A 17,334-nucleotide genomic window follows, 5' to 3' on the forward strand; every position below is an offset into this window, starting at 1 on the left:
GACTGCTTAACTGCTGAGCAGTGGTCCCTGCAGAGCTCACCTGCTGTGCTGCTGACTGTATAAGCTTCATCCCCTAATTTCAAAGGAATGTAAATTTAAGAAAGCAATAGATCCATATGCAAAACAGTTAGCCATTGTTGCTTTAACTTGCACAGCTAATTGAATACATCAAATGAAAGTCTTTCCCTGCTTAATTTGACCCCCTCGAAAAAAAATCAGATACCCCTCCTCCTATCCAGCTGCAGCTGTTCACAGGACAGATTATGTTGATGTTATTTTGACCTAGATCAAAAAATAAAGTACCAACATTTTCAAAAGTTTGAAGGATTATTTGAAGCAAAGGCATCATGAGGGCTGCGAAGGGGGCATCAAATTTCAGTCTCACTCACTCCTCCCGCGCAACAAAACCATGTGCATCCCGCACGTCAAGTACTATTGCAGCCCACTTCATATGAAAAGTTGGGCTGCCCGGCCCGGCCCGGCCCTAAAGAATCAATCAATCAATCAATCAATCAATCAATTACTAACCCTAATTAAGAGGTCTGAAGGAGACCATGTAGCACCTTCTACAGAGCCATGTTTCCCATAGGGCTTAGTGGTGCATTGAGCCAGGACGCCGGCCTCTCAGGGGTGCCCCAGAGAGTGGGGGAGCTGTGTGGCTTTGCCGATGGCCTCCCCTTCCCCTGCATGCCCGCCAGCTGTGCCCCGCCAACTATATGGCTGGCAGATGTCCAGCTTGCCTCCCAAGCCTCCGCAGGAGGAGAGCGATCCCCTCAGAGGCTTGGGAAAAGGTCGGCAACTCTGGGAAACTGGGGGGGGGGTGGCGGCGCCAGAGGGATCTTTGCACTACGGCGCCAGATATGCTTAAAACGGCCCTGACCTTCTATATTCATTAATGTTGTAACTGAAAAGAAGATTGCATATGCTAAATGATTCATATAGGACAAATAATAATATATGCCTATATTAAGGTACAATGTTACCATACTTTCACAGGTAACATATTAACATGAGTATATAGACTAGGAGCCAAAGATCTACAGTGGAACCTCGGTTTATGAACACCTCGGTTTATGAATTTTCGGTTTATGAACGCCGCGGACCCATCTGGAACGGATTAATTCATTTTCCATTACTTTCAATGGGAAAGTTCGCTTCAGTTTATGAACGCTTCAGTTTCTGAACAGACTTCTGGAACCAATTACACCCATGCTTCAGTTTATGAACATTTCAGTTTAAGTACTCCGCGGACCCGTCTGGAACAGATTAATCCACTTTCCATTACTTTCAATGGGAAAGTTTGCTTCAGTTTATGAACGCTTCAGTTTAAGTACTCCGCGGACTGTCTGGAACGGATTAATCCACTTTCCATTACTTTCAATGGGAAAGTTCGCTTCAGTTTATGAACGCTTCAGTTTATGAACAGACTTCCAGAACCAATTGTGTTCATAAACCGAGGTACCACTGTACTCTAACAGCACATCAGAAGTGTTTGCATGAGGACTCTACTGCCATAATCACAATCAGATTGTGAAAGCTTCCTCAATTTCAAAAGTGGTTTGCCTGTGGACTGCCAATGTTCCAAAAAATGCAGGAAATGTCTCTTCCTTTGCAGATTCTGACATATGAAGAGTGAGGCTGTCTGGTGCAGCAATCTTCTTTGAGATTTTCATGGAGCCTCTGACCTCAGATATTCAAATTAATGCTCATTGGAAACAATTCTGTGGGAAAGCAGAGTGTCACCAATGACTGAATATTTTAGCTGCGTCGTGTTTTATCTTCCTGGCACTTGAAACAGAACTAGAATTATCCTCCTTGCATCCCCTTTATTTTAAATAAAGAGTTTGATAAAGAAAACCAACACCTCTCAAGATCTCCACACACCCTGCCTTAAAGGACTGTAGGTTTTCAATATATATATTTAAGTAAATAGGAGCTATTTTTCTGTTAAGAGAGATGGTCGGAAAATACAGGTGTCTGCTAATGCACTCAGAATAGTGGTATTTGAGTGCAAGCGCTATTTTGAAAAGCTCAATCCGCCTGTCACATTATCATGTATTCATACTGTAGGTGCATTTGTGGTTTCATTCCACAGTTCCTCGTATGGTATTTAGGAACGCTGCTAAAAAACTTAATACACACCTGTGGTGGCAGCTACTCTACTAAAGAGATATGGCAGCTGGTAAGGCGACTAGCTGAAATCACTGAGGGCTGCACCACAAGAGGGAGAAGGCGACGTCCCACTTTCTGGTGCAAGGAGATGGCAGTAAACATGCTGGGAGCAGGGTGGATAAAAATCAATGATTATTTTTTTTAAAAAAAATCGGTTTTTTAAAATTTAAATCAGATTTTTAGAAATTTAAATCAGATTTTTAAAATAAAATGCTTCTGGAGGAAAAGAATCTTTCTAAAGATAGTTTTCTATTTAAGTTACATTATAGTCCAAAGGCTATTCATCAGGAAATAAGGATTTGTTTTAAGTTTTTCATGTGTGCTAAAACTCAGTCTGTTTTTTAATAAAAGAAATAGTTTAACCACATCAGTTAACGAACATGGAAACATATGCTATAATGTTATTGTTTTAGTTAGATAAATTGTTATTAAGGAAGTGATTATTTTTCTCCTTCCAATAAAGTACTGTACAGCAGAAAAGTTGCCCAAAAATAAACAGTTAACTTATTAAACCTCACAATAATTTCATAATTATCTATGTATTTCTAATAGTATAACCACATCAGTAATTTTTGATGTAACTGTAAAAACTACTCTGAAAATTTATTATTCTGAAAATAAAACCTTCATCTGGTTGTAAATATTAAGATTATACCAGCAAGAATGAGTCTTTCTGAAAAAAGATTTAAATCAAGTCTTACTGACTAGTCATTCAAATCAAGTCTTATTGACTTGTGATTTAAATCATGATTTAAATCGTGATTTAAATCAAATCCACCCTGGCTGGCAGCCAGCATCACCAGGGCCGTCTTAAGCATATCCGGTGCCGTGGTGCGAATATCCCTCCGGCACCCCCCCCCAAAAAAATTCCCAGGGTTCTCAACCTTTTTTTAGGTGGGGGACCCCAAAGTTGTTGACCATTTTTAGGAAAGGTTCCCCAGAGTTGTTAACCCTTTTTTTGGGAGCTGACACCATGCTTACACATTATCTCTAACAAGCCCTTAGAACAAAATAAAATGAAAAGGCAGGAGAATAGTCCTCAATTCCAAAGCAAGACTCATTCATATCACCACATATCGTTAAAGCAATCACCAGTTTGTTGTTCTTTAAATAAATTGATAAAGACACTTGTGTTTAAGTACAAAGGTGACGTTTTCAAATATTGGGGGTGGGTGGGTTTGTAAAGCAGTGACATCCTGAACCTAAAAAGGACCCAAAACCTGGGTCACAAAGTCTGCAGCCCTAACTGCACTTACCTGAGAGTAAGTCCTGCTGAATCTAATAGGACCTTAAAACCCTCCGCCGTCTATAAAGAAATTTTTGTTGGTGTTTGTTTGTTTTTAACAAACAGGCTGGAGAGAATCAGAGATAGGACTTCTTCTGCCCCCATTACGGCCCACAGTTGTGGAATGCCTTCTTCCAAGAGACACAGCCAGCTCCCAACCTTGCTATTGTTTAGGCAAAGTCTGAAAATGTTTTCATTCATTACTTCCTTTGGCCAGAGTGTGCAATAGGTGTGTATGTGTGGGGGGGTCCCTTTGTTTTTACCCGAATAACTGGCATATTGAATAGAATTAGAAGATACAAAATGTTAAATGTTAATTTCTATGTGTTGTAAGGTAACATAGGAATAAATTAATAACTAGTCTATTTTGTATTTATAGCGGCAAAATGTACAGCTACATTTTAATCTAAAACCGCTGCTGGAATCATGACAACATTTATTATAAAAATAGATTTCAGCCACCTGTAGGTTAATTTTATTCACATAAAGTAATCACTGCATTCTACTATACATTGTATGCTTTACATTAGTTTCCTTTGAATTTGTGGGTTTTTTTCAAAAATCCCTAAAAATATATCTCAGTTATTAACCTTCACCATAGCTTAGCTTGCACAGACTACATATTGTAAAGCATATTGTGCTGTGTATAAACTGTCAAAAGCCTGTGATTGATCGATCTGTAATAACTAACGTGCATCTACCTCTGATTGATCTGCTTTAGGCACTTTCTCCTCCTTTTTGTGTTTAGCATGTTTGTATGGTCCTGAGACACATACTATTGACATTTTTTTATTATTATCCGAAAATAGCAGAAGAAAAAGAACACGCTTCTAAATGCAACAGCCCCAATACTGTGGGAATGCCTATGATTTATATATGGTTATTTAAGATGAAGGAAAATCTCTAGATTTGGCTCAGTATTGAACAGTTCGTGCTGCAAATGAACACATTTTCAGGGCATTTTCAGCCACTGAGTCGCATGGACATAAATGAATTTCTACTGCACTTTGTTGGGGGTGGTGGAGGAAAAAAACTGGTATTAAAGCAACGCTAGCAAGAAAGAGTTAGAATAACAGTTATTGTACAAGTCAACTTGTTTGGCTTTTAAAGCTATTCATCTGGGGCTTGGCTGCTGTATTAAAGGTGCCCAAGACTCACAAGACTATTCCGAGAAGCTGGAATTTGCTCTTGCTGGAAACTGCCAAGAATCAAATTGTGACTATGTATAGCTAACTTTGGTTCTTTCACTTGATTAAGCAAGAAATATTTCAAACATATAACTTCTGGTTGTGTAAGTGAGCAGGAATTCAAGAACCTCTTAATGAGGGTGAAAGAGGAGAGCGCAAAATATGGTCTGAAGCTCAACATCAAAAAAACCAAGATCATGGATGGCCACTGGTCCCATCACCTCCTGGCAAATAGAAGGGGAAGAAATGGAGGCAGTGAGGGATTTTACTTTCTTGGGCTCCTTGATCACTGCAGATGGTGACAGCAGTCACGAAATTAAAAGAGGCCTGCTTCTTGGGAGAAAAGTGATGGCAAACCTAGACAGCATCTTAAAAAGCACAGACATCACCTTGCCTACAAAGGTCCGTATAGTTAAAGCTATGGTTTTCCCAGTAGTGATGTATGGAAGTGAGAGCTGGACCATAAAGAAGGCTGATCGCCGAAGAATTGATGCTTTTGAATTATGGTGTTGGAGGAGACTCTTGAGAGGCCCATGGACTGCTAGAAGATCAAACCTATCCATTCTTAAAGAAATCAGCCCTGAGTGCTCACTGGAAGGACAGATCCTGAAGCTAAGGCTCCAATACTTTGGCCACCTCACGAGAAGAGAAGACTCCCTGGAAAAGACCCTGATGGTGGGAAAGACTGAGGGCACAAGGAGAAGGGGACGACAGAGGACAAGATGGTTGGACAGTGTTCTTGAAGCTACTAACATGAGTTTGACCAAACTGCAGGAGGCAATGGAAGGCAGGAGTGCCTGGCGTGCTCTGGTCCATGGGGGTCACGAAGAGTCGGGCACGACTAAACGACAAAGAAGAATAGAAATGCTGCCTCACTACTGAACATTTCGCTCAGTATTGTTAGAAGCAGCTCCCATTCAACTGATGCCTTCAAAGGCGCTCTCTCTCTCTCTGGTCCTGTTTGTAGCAGATGTTTTGTATCACATACTTGAACGAGCTAATTCATCTGTAAGGGATCGCCCACACTGGCTGGTGTGCATCCAGCTGTGAAAATAGCTCAAGTGTCATTTGCGGACACTTTCATTCCATTCTTCTGATCTCATAGGAACTCAGTGACCACAACCAAGTCCAGAGGAGAGAGAGAGAGAGCAAGAGAGGGGGAAGAATTGAGAACATTCACATCCTTCAAAGAAATTTCCAGCGTGGGAGTAATGTTACTTCAAGCAGGAAGCGTTTTTGGAAAGGAATGCGGCTGATGCCGGAGGAAGATAATACCGATCTCCTAGTGGTGGTGCCTTTGACACAAAAATGAGCCATTTCGTATTGAAAAGCTCAGGGACTGCATCATTATGATGGAGCTAAGAGAACCTGGCTAATTCGATGTCCGCAAGACGGTTCAATCAATCACCACTTCTCACTAAAAGCTACTGATTCCCATTACAAGATGCGTTAAGACATGATACAAGTTCACTTCACCACGCGAGGACTTTTCTATACCGGGAAGCCACTTTAATATATTTCTGAGCTAGAAACAAAATCAATTTGAATTGTTCTCTAGTGAATCCATACCCTGTTAATAGCGGTGCAGCCACATTAAAATTTATTAGTAGAGAAAAACAATATTCTAAGTCTATGATGGAGTCAGTTGTCCTTTGTTTTTGTTTTTAAGTGACCAGATGAAGCATCTAATGGTAATGAACATGCCTTAAAGTCAGTTGGGATTACTCCATCACAGGTCTAAATTTGTCTGTGAAGGTACAGATATTGCCTTATTAACTTCCTCATTTAAAAGAAACAAAAAGAAATTATGCATTCTGAATGTTCAAAAAATATAGTCAATCCTCCCCCCCTTCATTATACTCTCATATATTCTTAATGAAATTGATGTTACACAATAAAACTCACTATGTCTGACTGCGATATTACTGCTGCTATTTCAAAGAGTGTTTTTTAAATAGAAAACAATCCATTTTTGGATCATCCATACTTGCATACCAATTGCACACCGTTGGAACGGTGCAACTAAGAACATAAGTCTTGCTTTGAAGCCACATTTGAACCTAGCCCAAACAAAGAAAATTCATAAATATGCCTGGATATTCCCTAGTTTCAGCAGTCTTTAGGCAACCAACACTAATACTGCTCTAACCAGTTGCCATAGGGCATGGCTAGGTACTGCAAAATGATGCCTCCCTGTTCCTGGCCAACCAGTCACTAGGAGTGGCTTTTGCAACACCACTACACTGTGCAAGACCCACCACCGTCTTATGTCGTATGATTTATAATGAGAGGGTAAACCACCGTGAGGTGCAAATATTTAAATGTATAAACAACCTTCACATAAGGAGATTCAAAAATGTGTGTAAAGTCTCATACTCAAAGTCTTAAAAGTCCAGTATAAAGTGCAATAAAGTCCGACAATAAAGTGCTATGATGTAAGATGCGTTCTTATCTCTTCCCGACGGGTGGCCAGCTTCTTGCCCGTTTCACAGGAATGGTTTCCTCAGGGTGCGGACTCTTTCAAAGATTCATGTGTGAAGGCTTAACAAGACTAACGAGGTTCACAATTCTCAAAGACTGAGATATACCGTGTTTCCCCTTTTTTAAGACGTAGTCATTATATAAGCCATAGCAGGATTTCTAAGCAATTGCGCGATACAAGCCATACCCCGAAAATAAGACATACTGATAGACCCTTCACCCAGTAGCAATAACCCCCCTCCCGCCAGCCAACCCCCCCTTAAAAATATCTCCATTTTGCTGTCGCTCCACAGACACGTATTTCCTTTAAAAGCTTGTAAAAATGCACTGAAGAGCCGTAGCTGCTGGCTGCCGAAGCCTCGTGACCTCCGTGAGCGCGTCTGTCTCTCTCTCTCCCCCCGCCCCCTGCGTCTCTCTCTCTCTCTCTCTCTCACACACACACACACACACAGAGAGAGAGAGAGAGAGAGAGAGAGAGAGAGAGAGCACCCACCTCTCGCTTCCCCCCACCTTTCCCTTCCATTCTATGCGCCCACCCCTGAGTTGCCTGTTGATTTCCTCTTGACGGGAGAGGGGCGATTGAATGCAAAGGCTGTTTTCCCTTTAAGGGAGAGATCTCCGTGTGCGCGTCTGTGTCCTCTGTCTCTCTGTCTCTCTGTCTCTCTGTCTCTCTCTCTCTCACACACACAGAACCCACCTCTCGCTTCCCTCCACCTTTCCCTTCCATTCTATGCGTCCACCCATGAGTTGCCTGTTGATTTCCTCTTGACGGCAGTCTCCTGTGTCTGATTGTTGTCTCCTTGCAGCCTTCCTTTCTACCTTATGCTTGCTTGTCTGTGGAGCTGCCCCTTTAAGGATTTGTAAGTAGTCTGGATCGCAGTCCTTGCCTTGGGGACTTTTTTAAAAAAATTAAGGACTTTTTCCTTCTTGCTGTTTGTGAGCACAAAAGTTAAACTGCCGGTCCTAGCTTCCTTTACCCACAAAATTTTACCTTGCTAGCTCAATTGCTTCTTAATTGCTACCATTTACCAAGTCAGCAATCTTAATTGCTGTTTAGCTGGCTTCTTTGTTCTCAGCAGGTAGCTTCTTTGCTATCAGTGATAGCACTACAAAGTTCTGGTTACAGGTAGGTAGCCGTGTTGGTCTGGGTCGAAGTAAAATAAAAAAATTCCTTCAGTAGCACCTTAAAGACTCATACCAAAATAAAACTTAGTTGGTCTTTAAGGTGCTACTGAAGGAATTTTTTTATTTTAGCACTACAAAGTGTTACATTGTTGGAACTTAAGTCTTGGGCAGCTGGCTAGTAGAGATCCTTATTTGCTTTACTATAGGCTACTGCTAGGACTGTATCACACAGATAGATTCCATTATACTGGTTTAGATTTAAGAAGCTCCAGTGTAGCAGATTGCTATTAAGTGAGTCCCCACATCAGAGGAGAGAGAGAGCAGCCCTTTGCGAACATCCCAGGGCTGGGGAGAGAGGGCTGGGCCAGGGACGCACACCTCCCTTACCTCAGACTCATAATAAAAATACCAGTAAGACATCCCACCAAAAATAAGCCACCCTGTGGTTTTTTGAGAAAAAAAAGTAATAAGACGGTGTCTTAAAAAAGGGGAAACACGGTATATAGCATAGAAGAATACAGGAAGTACTTTCTACCTTCTAGCCCTGTATTTTCTGTTCTGACCAGCAGCAGCTCCCGATTAATCCTTCCAACTCAGGCATCCCCAAACTTTGACCCTCCAGATGTTTTGGACTACAATTCCCATCTTCCCCAACCACTGGTCCTGTTAGCTAGGGAACATGGGAGTTGTAGGACAAAACATCTGGAGGGCCGCAGTTTGGGGATGCCTGTTCTAACTGAAGGACGCCAGGCGTTCAACAACCAAGGTACAACTGTACTCAGTTCCTGCACCTACGGTATCCTGAAGCAGGTTTGGTTTAATGTTCAATAATGTGGTCCTTATTCAACCCAGCTGTACATGTCTGTGCATTTATTTCAGCCCTCAGCTGAAAGTCTGTTCCAGCTTGTTCTACCAGTTTGGGTGGCATTCTTCATCTTCCCAAAGGGAGGGATAAATTATGTACTGCACATTCTGGGCATTTTCCAATCTGAAATGTAGGTGAATTCTCATCTAACTGTTAGACGATCCTCCACAAATTAGAGCATGAGGAAGGCTGAAGTGACCTCAATCTGACATACTAGTCCCAGAGAGACATTGCCAATTACTATCTTGATTATCAGGGTTATTGATGTGGCAGCCCTTGATTTTCTCCCTCAAGAAATACTGGAAGATTGCTCTGCTGAGTTTAGGTACCGGCTAAGTTATTTCAGCCATATATGTTTTAGCAAGCTCATTTTCAAAGAATTAAAATGCAAAGAATTTTGAGAGATTAGTTGTCCATTTTATTTTCATGTTTTATGTTTATTTTCTTGCGTAGGTGAACCTAATATGTTTCATTTTGGATACCAAACGTACCTGTCTATGAAATTTATGCTTTAGTTTCCTTCATCTTTTCTATTCAGATGCAAATGGACTCATCATTTAACTTACGATTTACGTAAAGTAACTATAGTAATGAGATAGTTCTGTGATGACACACAAGGAGCTTAAATTATTTGAGGCTATTGCATCCAAAGGATTAAAATTATCTGTTGCAATCTGGAGGCTTTCCAATAAAGCAAAATAGCTGATAGTAAATTAAAAGAACAACATGTCAATGGAAATGGCTGAATATACACTATCTGTCTCTATCTATCTATCTATCTATCTATCTATCTATCTATCTATCTATCTATCTGCAGCATAGGCTTCAAGGTTACCTTTTGGGTAACTGCTGGGTAAATTTATGTATAGGTTTCAGAAGTCATTGGTTAGTTTAGGGAAAACCCTGGTTGGTTTCAAAGTTAGGAATCCATAAAGGATGAATCTCGTGAAAACATTCAATGACATCCCGAAATGCAAAAAGAAATGGAATCCATACATTCTGAACAGGAGGGATCATAGGCGCTGACTCCTAGGGGCCGAGGCAGTTCCAGCCCCCTGAATGTATTTTTGGAGGGGTCTGGTCCCCCTCAAATTTCAGAGGGCATTTGGCTCCACCCCCTGGATCCTCACAACATCATGCACCCCCCCCCCAATTAAAAAAAATCCTATAGAGAAGCTGGCAGCCTCTGAGAGGGGTGAATTTGATGAATAATGTGGCATGCTCATAATTTTCTAACGTTACATTGAGAGAATCATGTGGCATCTTAACTATAAGGGAGGAGGTCAACATAGAACAGATCAGACTATTGGTCGTTTAGCTCTGTACTGTCTGCATTAACAGGCAGTAGCCCTCCAGGGTTTCAAGCAGCGGTCTTTTCCAGCCCTACCTAGGAGTAAGCCCTACTCAATTCAATACAGTATACTTTTGAGTAAACATGGTCAGGAGTGTAGTGTGTGCCACTATGCAGAATCATATCAGCATGACAGTAAGCTTTATTCTGTGAGAGGGATGAAGAAATGCTTGGATTTCAATACTAAAATCCTAAGCATTTTTTATTGTATTTTTTGCAGGAATGCAGGCGATTCAGGCTCAAAAGAAATATCCTAGCTTCCGAAACCTGATTCACTGCTGTGTATGTAAGAGTCACAATTCTAGAGCGTTAAGAAATATTACAGAATGTATTTTATTTTCTGCCTGTAACCAAGCAAGGAATTATCAATGTAAGTGGGGAAAATATGAGGTTTAAAGGGGTTGACATCCTCTCCTCCAGCTTAAGAATAGAAGCGGCTCTTCCATGTAAATTGTAGAGGCTCGAATTTATGTTGCAGATTTCAACACAATTGAAATGACTGCAGCCTGTGCGAGAGAGGGGCCTTAAAAATAGCACTTGGGGGGGGGGGGTGGCAGTGGCAGATGAGCCAGAGTGCTACGAATCAGGATTAGAGTAACATTGCATGTAGGTGAGTATGTTATATCTATTCTACGCATATTTACTCCAAGCCACTGAAAGCCATTCCCATGATTTCATGCATAGCAAAACTCACTACCAAAACGTATTATGTTAGCAGATATATATATAGAGAGAGAGAGAGAGAGAGAGAGTCATGCTTATGTTGAGAAGTGAAATGATGCTCCCAGAAAACAATTAAAAAATAAATAAACCAAAGCATCACCTTGCACATTTCTACCAGTCTCCCATATCTCCAAATCAAGTAGACAAAAATTGTCCGGTGGATTAAGTGTATGACCCTGCATACTTAATACTTTCAAACTGAGCCGCTTCTGATAAACTGTTGAAATCCAAAATGGGAAACAATCAAGGGCTCAGTGTCAAGAGGAGCAAGGCAAAATTATTTACCAGACGAAAGCTGGTGGCTGATTGCCTTTTCATAAGCCACTGTTTATCAAGTGTCCTGTGGTCAGGTCATCGAAGCACACCAGGAACAAAGCCCGAATTGTGGCCCAAATTTCACTTACAAAAGTGATCTTCGGGGTTATGTAAGAAAATACCATTTTGTACCATATATTGCAGACCAGTTGTGCAGATTTGCAAATACTCAGTGGGCTCGATCTAGAAAGGAGGAAGCGTCTTTGGACCCGGCTAAATCTCAAGCCATCTCACAAGAAGTCTTCCCCATTATCTTGCAAGACAAGTGGAAGTTACATACTTATTTCTTTTTCAGTGAAGCTGTCGCAATACTAAAGTTTGGAATTTTCACCATATCGGATAAGCTGTATTTTTTTTAATAGAGAGCACTCATCAAAACAGGGATCATCCAAACAAATCACAGTAGTTCTAAATGCCATCTCTGATTCACTGCTTGTATCCGTTTGAATATTTCAGCAATTCAGTACGGCTCCTTCCTCTCAACAATAAAGACCCTTTTTATTTTTTTAAAGAATGTAACAGGAGTAGCAGCAGATGTGCTCATCCCTGGCAACTGAGAATACACAGGAGTGCAATTCCTTTGGTCTCCCCAATGTAATGATTCATAGACTACACAAAGTGTACTTTAGTTTGCAATTCCCTTACCATCATTAATGAGCACAGAACCCTCCCAAGCAGCATACCTACTAATGTAATATTTCCATGCAAATCATACTAAATGCAGGGAGCTCCCCTAAGGGATGTCTTCAGCACACCTGACACCTGGAACCCACTTAGGGACTTGCCCTGATCCCCTTGCTAGCAGAATAAGCAGACAGGGTCAACTCGCTAGCAGAATAAGCAGATTTATGGGTCAACAGTCCAACCCAGGAAATCGTTACACAAAACCTCAAACAGCATTGTCCCAATTATTTTCTGGACCCTATCCTGCTTAAACTTCCAGTTTAGCCCAAAATTCTGCAACCAATAGTACAGGAACCTGTTATCAAAATGTCAACTTAATGTCATTAAGGATTTACTGCACATCTACACATGAAACACACTAAATTTCTCATAACTATTTAGCAGGATTATGCAGAAGGCCAAGCTACCCCGTAACACATAAACTGACCTTGCATTTAGTTATATAATTGGTCCTTCTAACCCACTGTGACAAACAGCTTTCCAGGGTCTCAGAGCATAGGTTTTTCCTATCTACTGCTACCTGATCATTTTAACTGAAGATGCCAAGGATTCCACACAGGAATGTATGCATAGCACGTGCTCTACCACTGAGCTATGGCCCCTCCCACAAGCCATCATCATCATCATTTATTATTTATACATACCTCACCCATCTAGCTGGGTTTCTCCAGCCACTCTGGGCAGCTTCCAACAGAATATTAAAAACACAATAAAACATCAACCATTAAAAACTTCCCTAAACAGTGCTGTCTTCAGATGTCTTCTAAAAGTCAGATAAAACCTCAGCCTGGGAAACTTTAATACTCAAGAGTTCCTACGCAGCTGAAAACTGAACCATATTGCCCTTGATTGTGCATATCATTTTTATCTACAATGCATGTTAGCATCACACACAACAAAGATGCACAGAATCTATCAACTCGGATCTGCCTAATAACTATTCCACTAATCCTTGGCTGTTTTGCAGCTGATATTACTTTCAGTAAATTCTCAACTAACTTGAGTACCTGCAGTAAACCTCCCACAATCAGGAAAATCAAGTTCCACCAACTCCCAGAGAAAAAAGAAGAAACAAGAAAAGTGTGCATGTATGCTCACTTACTGTTGGTTGCATAACGTATGACGGATGAGGCATCCATGAAGTACTCTGAACCTGTGTATCAGAAAGCACTATATTAGAACAATGGTGTAAAAAAAACCACACACACCCAAATCTAGCAATAATCTTGCTTTGAATAAAATACATAGCAAATTGAACCTTGCTGTAGCACTTTGGAAAATGCTGCAGCCACATTGCTGCAAGTTAATAGATGTAATTCCCCCCCCCCCCCAAGATATCATCTACAGATTTGCATTTTAAATCTTAATAGCACAGACAAGATTGATGGTGCGGCTGAGATGCATCCTGCAAACTGCATGACAGCACTTCTGATCATCCTTCTGGTCCCCAACAGTCCACCTTGCACAGTTGCAAGGTTGACGCAGGTGGCAGCCCATAGAGAAAAATGTTGTGAAAAGTAGAGCCTGATAAATGGGCAAGCGATGCTACTAAAACCAATGAACAATGCTGAATATTGCAACTAAAACAGAGCCAGGGCAAGTTGATGTTGAGAGGGCATATTCCTCTGGTTTATGGACTTCAAGCTACTTGACTCACAACTCTGTTCTGTCTGTATGAAGGGATGTACACACAAAGGAGTGTACTACTGACAGAGGTTTTTGGTGTGTGTGATAAAGTTTATTGGCTTCAATCAAAGCAATATATTACAGAGCTAGACAATTAAGGAACAGTTTACATACACATTACATAAATGGGCTTCCAGGAAAATCCATCAACTCAAGAGAATGAGGACTAGCATTTACTCTGGAATAATTAGGATGCTCTTGAGCAAGAAACGTGCACATCCTATGTTGACCAAATCCTCTTTAAATTAAAAATACAGTTCAAAAGTTGAGAAGCATGAGTCCTAAGTAACCTAATTAAATACTTATTGGTAGGAAGTTAAAAGTTCAGTAGCCTTTCAGAAAATATTCCAGTTTCTCAATGAATACTGTCACTGCCCTTAGGTCATAGGATAAATGTTTTTTTAAAGAACAGCTTGAAAAATAGGAAACTGCCTTATTTCAGGCCTATTTGCTTTTCAAGTCCAGTGTTGTCTACTCAGATGTGCACTGTACTCACTGTTGACAAATTTACAGAGCTCTTACTATAACACAACATATAACAGAGGGACATGATTCTAGAGAGCTTGAGCAAATCGTGTTCCATAAGGGAGATGATCATACTCACCAAAGTATGTCATACATGTCAATTAGAAATCAAGTGAAATGCTCTCGATGATATTGCAGCCTTCCCATTCAAGTTGTCTGAGTAAGTATCAAAGTTCACTCTGAGTATTTCTCTGATGACTACATTTCCTTTGGTGGCATTTTTAGTAAATGTTTCAGATTTCCCTAGCAACTTTGCATTGTAGAAGTGATAATAGAATATGAATAACTGATTACAAACAAATAACCACAACTTGCGGTGTGTGTGTGTGCGTGCGTGCATTCCGCAAAGGCTCTTCTTTTTTTCAATTACTGATTATCAGCATTTAGGACTAGAGGTTATCAGGAGCTTGACACCAGTTGGTATGAATTCTCATAAGGGGACGATCAATTTTCAGGCAGCGGGAAAAGTGATGGTTTCGAAATAATCGGCAAATACCACCAAGTGAATTTCAAGCTTGGCTAGGAAGCATTGCCACTTGGTGATGAGAAATGGAACTGCACATTTTCTTTGAACAGGAAATTTCCTTTCCAAGTTCTGTCTTTGCCAATTCATTTGATAAGCCTTCTAACAGAGGAAACAGTCTGTGCCTTTCTTTTTGCCTTTGTGGATTTTCATCCAGTTAAATCTGTATTTCACCAGGCATTTAAATATCTTCTCTCTTCCTTTCTTGAAAAAAAACTTAAAAACCTTTTAAGTTTACACCTATTCCTTCTGGGTCGTGTACTCATTTCCCCCCTCTCGGTTCTGTTTGACAAATACTTTTCCCCTCATTCCACAGAATCTGTTTTAATTCCTCAGATGCTTCAGAAACAAAAGTTGCTTCTCTGTTTCTGCCCATTGCGCTCTTTTTTATCTTATCTACCTATTTCACATAAAATTATTTTGCTTTTATGTACTGCCATAACTGCTGAAACATCCTTAGGCAGAAAATTCAAAATAACGTCCCTAACCTCTTTTGAATAACCCATATTTCTTCACTTTATTTGTCATTATCAGACTTCATAGCCACCAAAACGGCAAGATTTGTATCTTGCCTACCGCCTTCCCTAAAAACAAATTAGAACTTTTACGCTATAGATATATTCCCTTGTGTTCAGTCACCTCATCTATTCCTGTGATTGACATCCTCTTCTGCTGACACTTTTGTTTATAAGAAATCCTACTATCTCTACCTCTAGCTTCCTTGCATTTTCTTCAATATTATCCTTCATCTCCTAGCTATCAACATGGCACTGTCCCTCTGATATACTTAGAAAACACAATCTCAACAGACTCATCTGCGGCTAAAATAACAGAATTCCCTTGAGAAAACATAAGGTAGTATCTCTAATGTGAAAAACATCCAGAGCAGGCTTATGCAGTTCGTAGTACATGAGGCTGCCTTTGAACATTGCAATTGGCTCTGAATGCAACAACCAGGCTACTCACCAGAATGGATTGGTTAGAAAACTAGCCTACCCCCCCCTCAAACCCACTTTCTACCAAATGGACTGATTGCTTCCTCCCAAATGCTTCAGCTGTTCAGTGAAAACTATTTGGTATTGGGTGCAAATGTTGCAGTTTTCACAGAACAACTGAGGCACCTGAAAGGACTGTTCATGGTTTTCATTTCAGGCTTTAGAAAAATTTTTGTGGGAAATAAAAAAATAATGTTTGTCTCTTAATTTTTCAAACATTAGAAACAGGCAAAATTGTATTCCGAACCAGGTAGGTAACTGTGTGAGCTTTGTCAGCCTCTGTAATTGGACCCTTCATTGGCCTATAAACGTGGGAACCTGAGTATATTAAATACACTCTACCTATCTATCTAACTATCATCACAATTTCTGCATAAACTGAACCTGAACAAAATCAGTTTGTCTCCTTTAACTCCCATCAGTTCCTCAATATTTAACTCCTATTGCTCACAACTGATTTATTTATTCTGTGGTGTTTCTACTCTTTTTTATCTGATACATACCTGGTGATGGTCAGTTATTTGTATGAACAAAGCCATTTATATGCTACACATTAATAAGGGCTATTTGATTTGGTTTTGCATGTAGGAAAAGGAGAATCACTGGCATACAAATCAGAAAACCAGAATACAATCTAGGAAATATATATTTTGTAAAATACCGTATATTCCGGTGTATAAGATGACTGAGTGTATAAGACGACCCCCGACTTTTGAGAAGATTTTCCTGGGTTAAAAAGTAGTCTTATACGCAGGAATATACAGTATGCTTTTTTAAAAGACATTATGTGCTTTCATACTCGGGGATACAAAAAGCTAACAAATCTTTCTACGCTCACCTAATAAGCATTTCCGTAATCAAGTTAAAGTTACATAAATCCACTGTCTGAGAAACCCCTGGTGAACAAAGCATATTCTACAATGTGCTATTATTTCTTGCACCATACACAGGGCACATAGATCCATTAAGAAAGTACCTAAGGAAATGTGAGAAAATGTTGCAGGACTGACCAGTAAAGTGTTGAGGGTAATGTAAAACATAGTATTTGCTTTATAAGAGCCAAAATGCGTGCGTTCGTTCGGAAGAGAAAACTTAAATTGCACTGCCACCTATTGTTATGGGTGAACTCTCATGCATAAGAAACTGTGTGAAGTCCTAGACTTGCTTCTGGGAACATGAAGTTGAGCAGCCTCCCTGCACTTGAAAATCGGGGTGGGGGTAGGGGGGAAGGTCCATTTCACTCCAGTGGGAATGGTTTCCTCACTACTAGACTCCCAATCCAGACTAGGGTTGCCAGACTCAATAGAGGACAGGACTTCTGTGCTTTTAATTGCCCTTCTCTCTTTTGAGTCTGGAAACCTTAAAGAGAAACCAGCAGACCTTTTGTTTAATTTCCAAGGAAAGGGTCTGCTGGTTT

At 40.4% G+C, this 17,334-nt stretch overlaps 1 protein-coding gene across 5 annotated transcripts in view; it reads right to left on the reverse strand.

The window, feature by feature from the left end:
• RBMS3 (RNA binding motif single stranded interacting protein 3) overlaps positions 1–17,334 on the reverse strand; it is a 755,586-nt gene that overhangs the window by 50,962 nt on the left and 687,290 nt on the right. For all 5 annotated transcript variants that reach the window (XM_035130054.3, XM_088653927.1, XM_035130057.3 and 2 more), the window contains one exon: positions 13,291–13,341. In XM_035130054.3, coding sequence (XP_034985945.3) covers positions 13,291–13,341 — 51 coding nt within the window. The remainder of the gene's footprint in view (positions 1–13,290; positions 13,342–17,334) is intronic.

The sequence above is a fragment of the Zootoca vivipara genome, chromosome 11, assembly GCF_965207765.1.
Source record: "Zootoca vivipara chromosome 11, rZooViv2.hap1.1, whole genome shotgun sequence".
Lineage (NCBI taxonomy): Eukaryota > Metazoa > Chordata > Lepidosauria > Squamata > Lacertidae > Zootoca > Zootoca vivipara.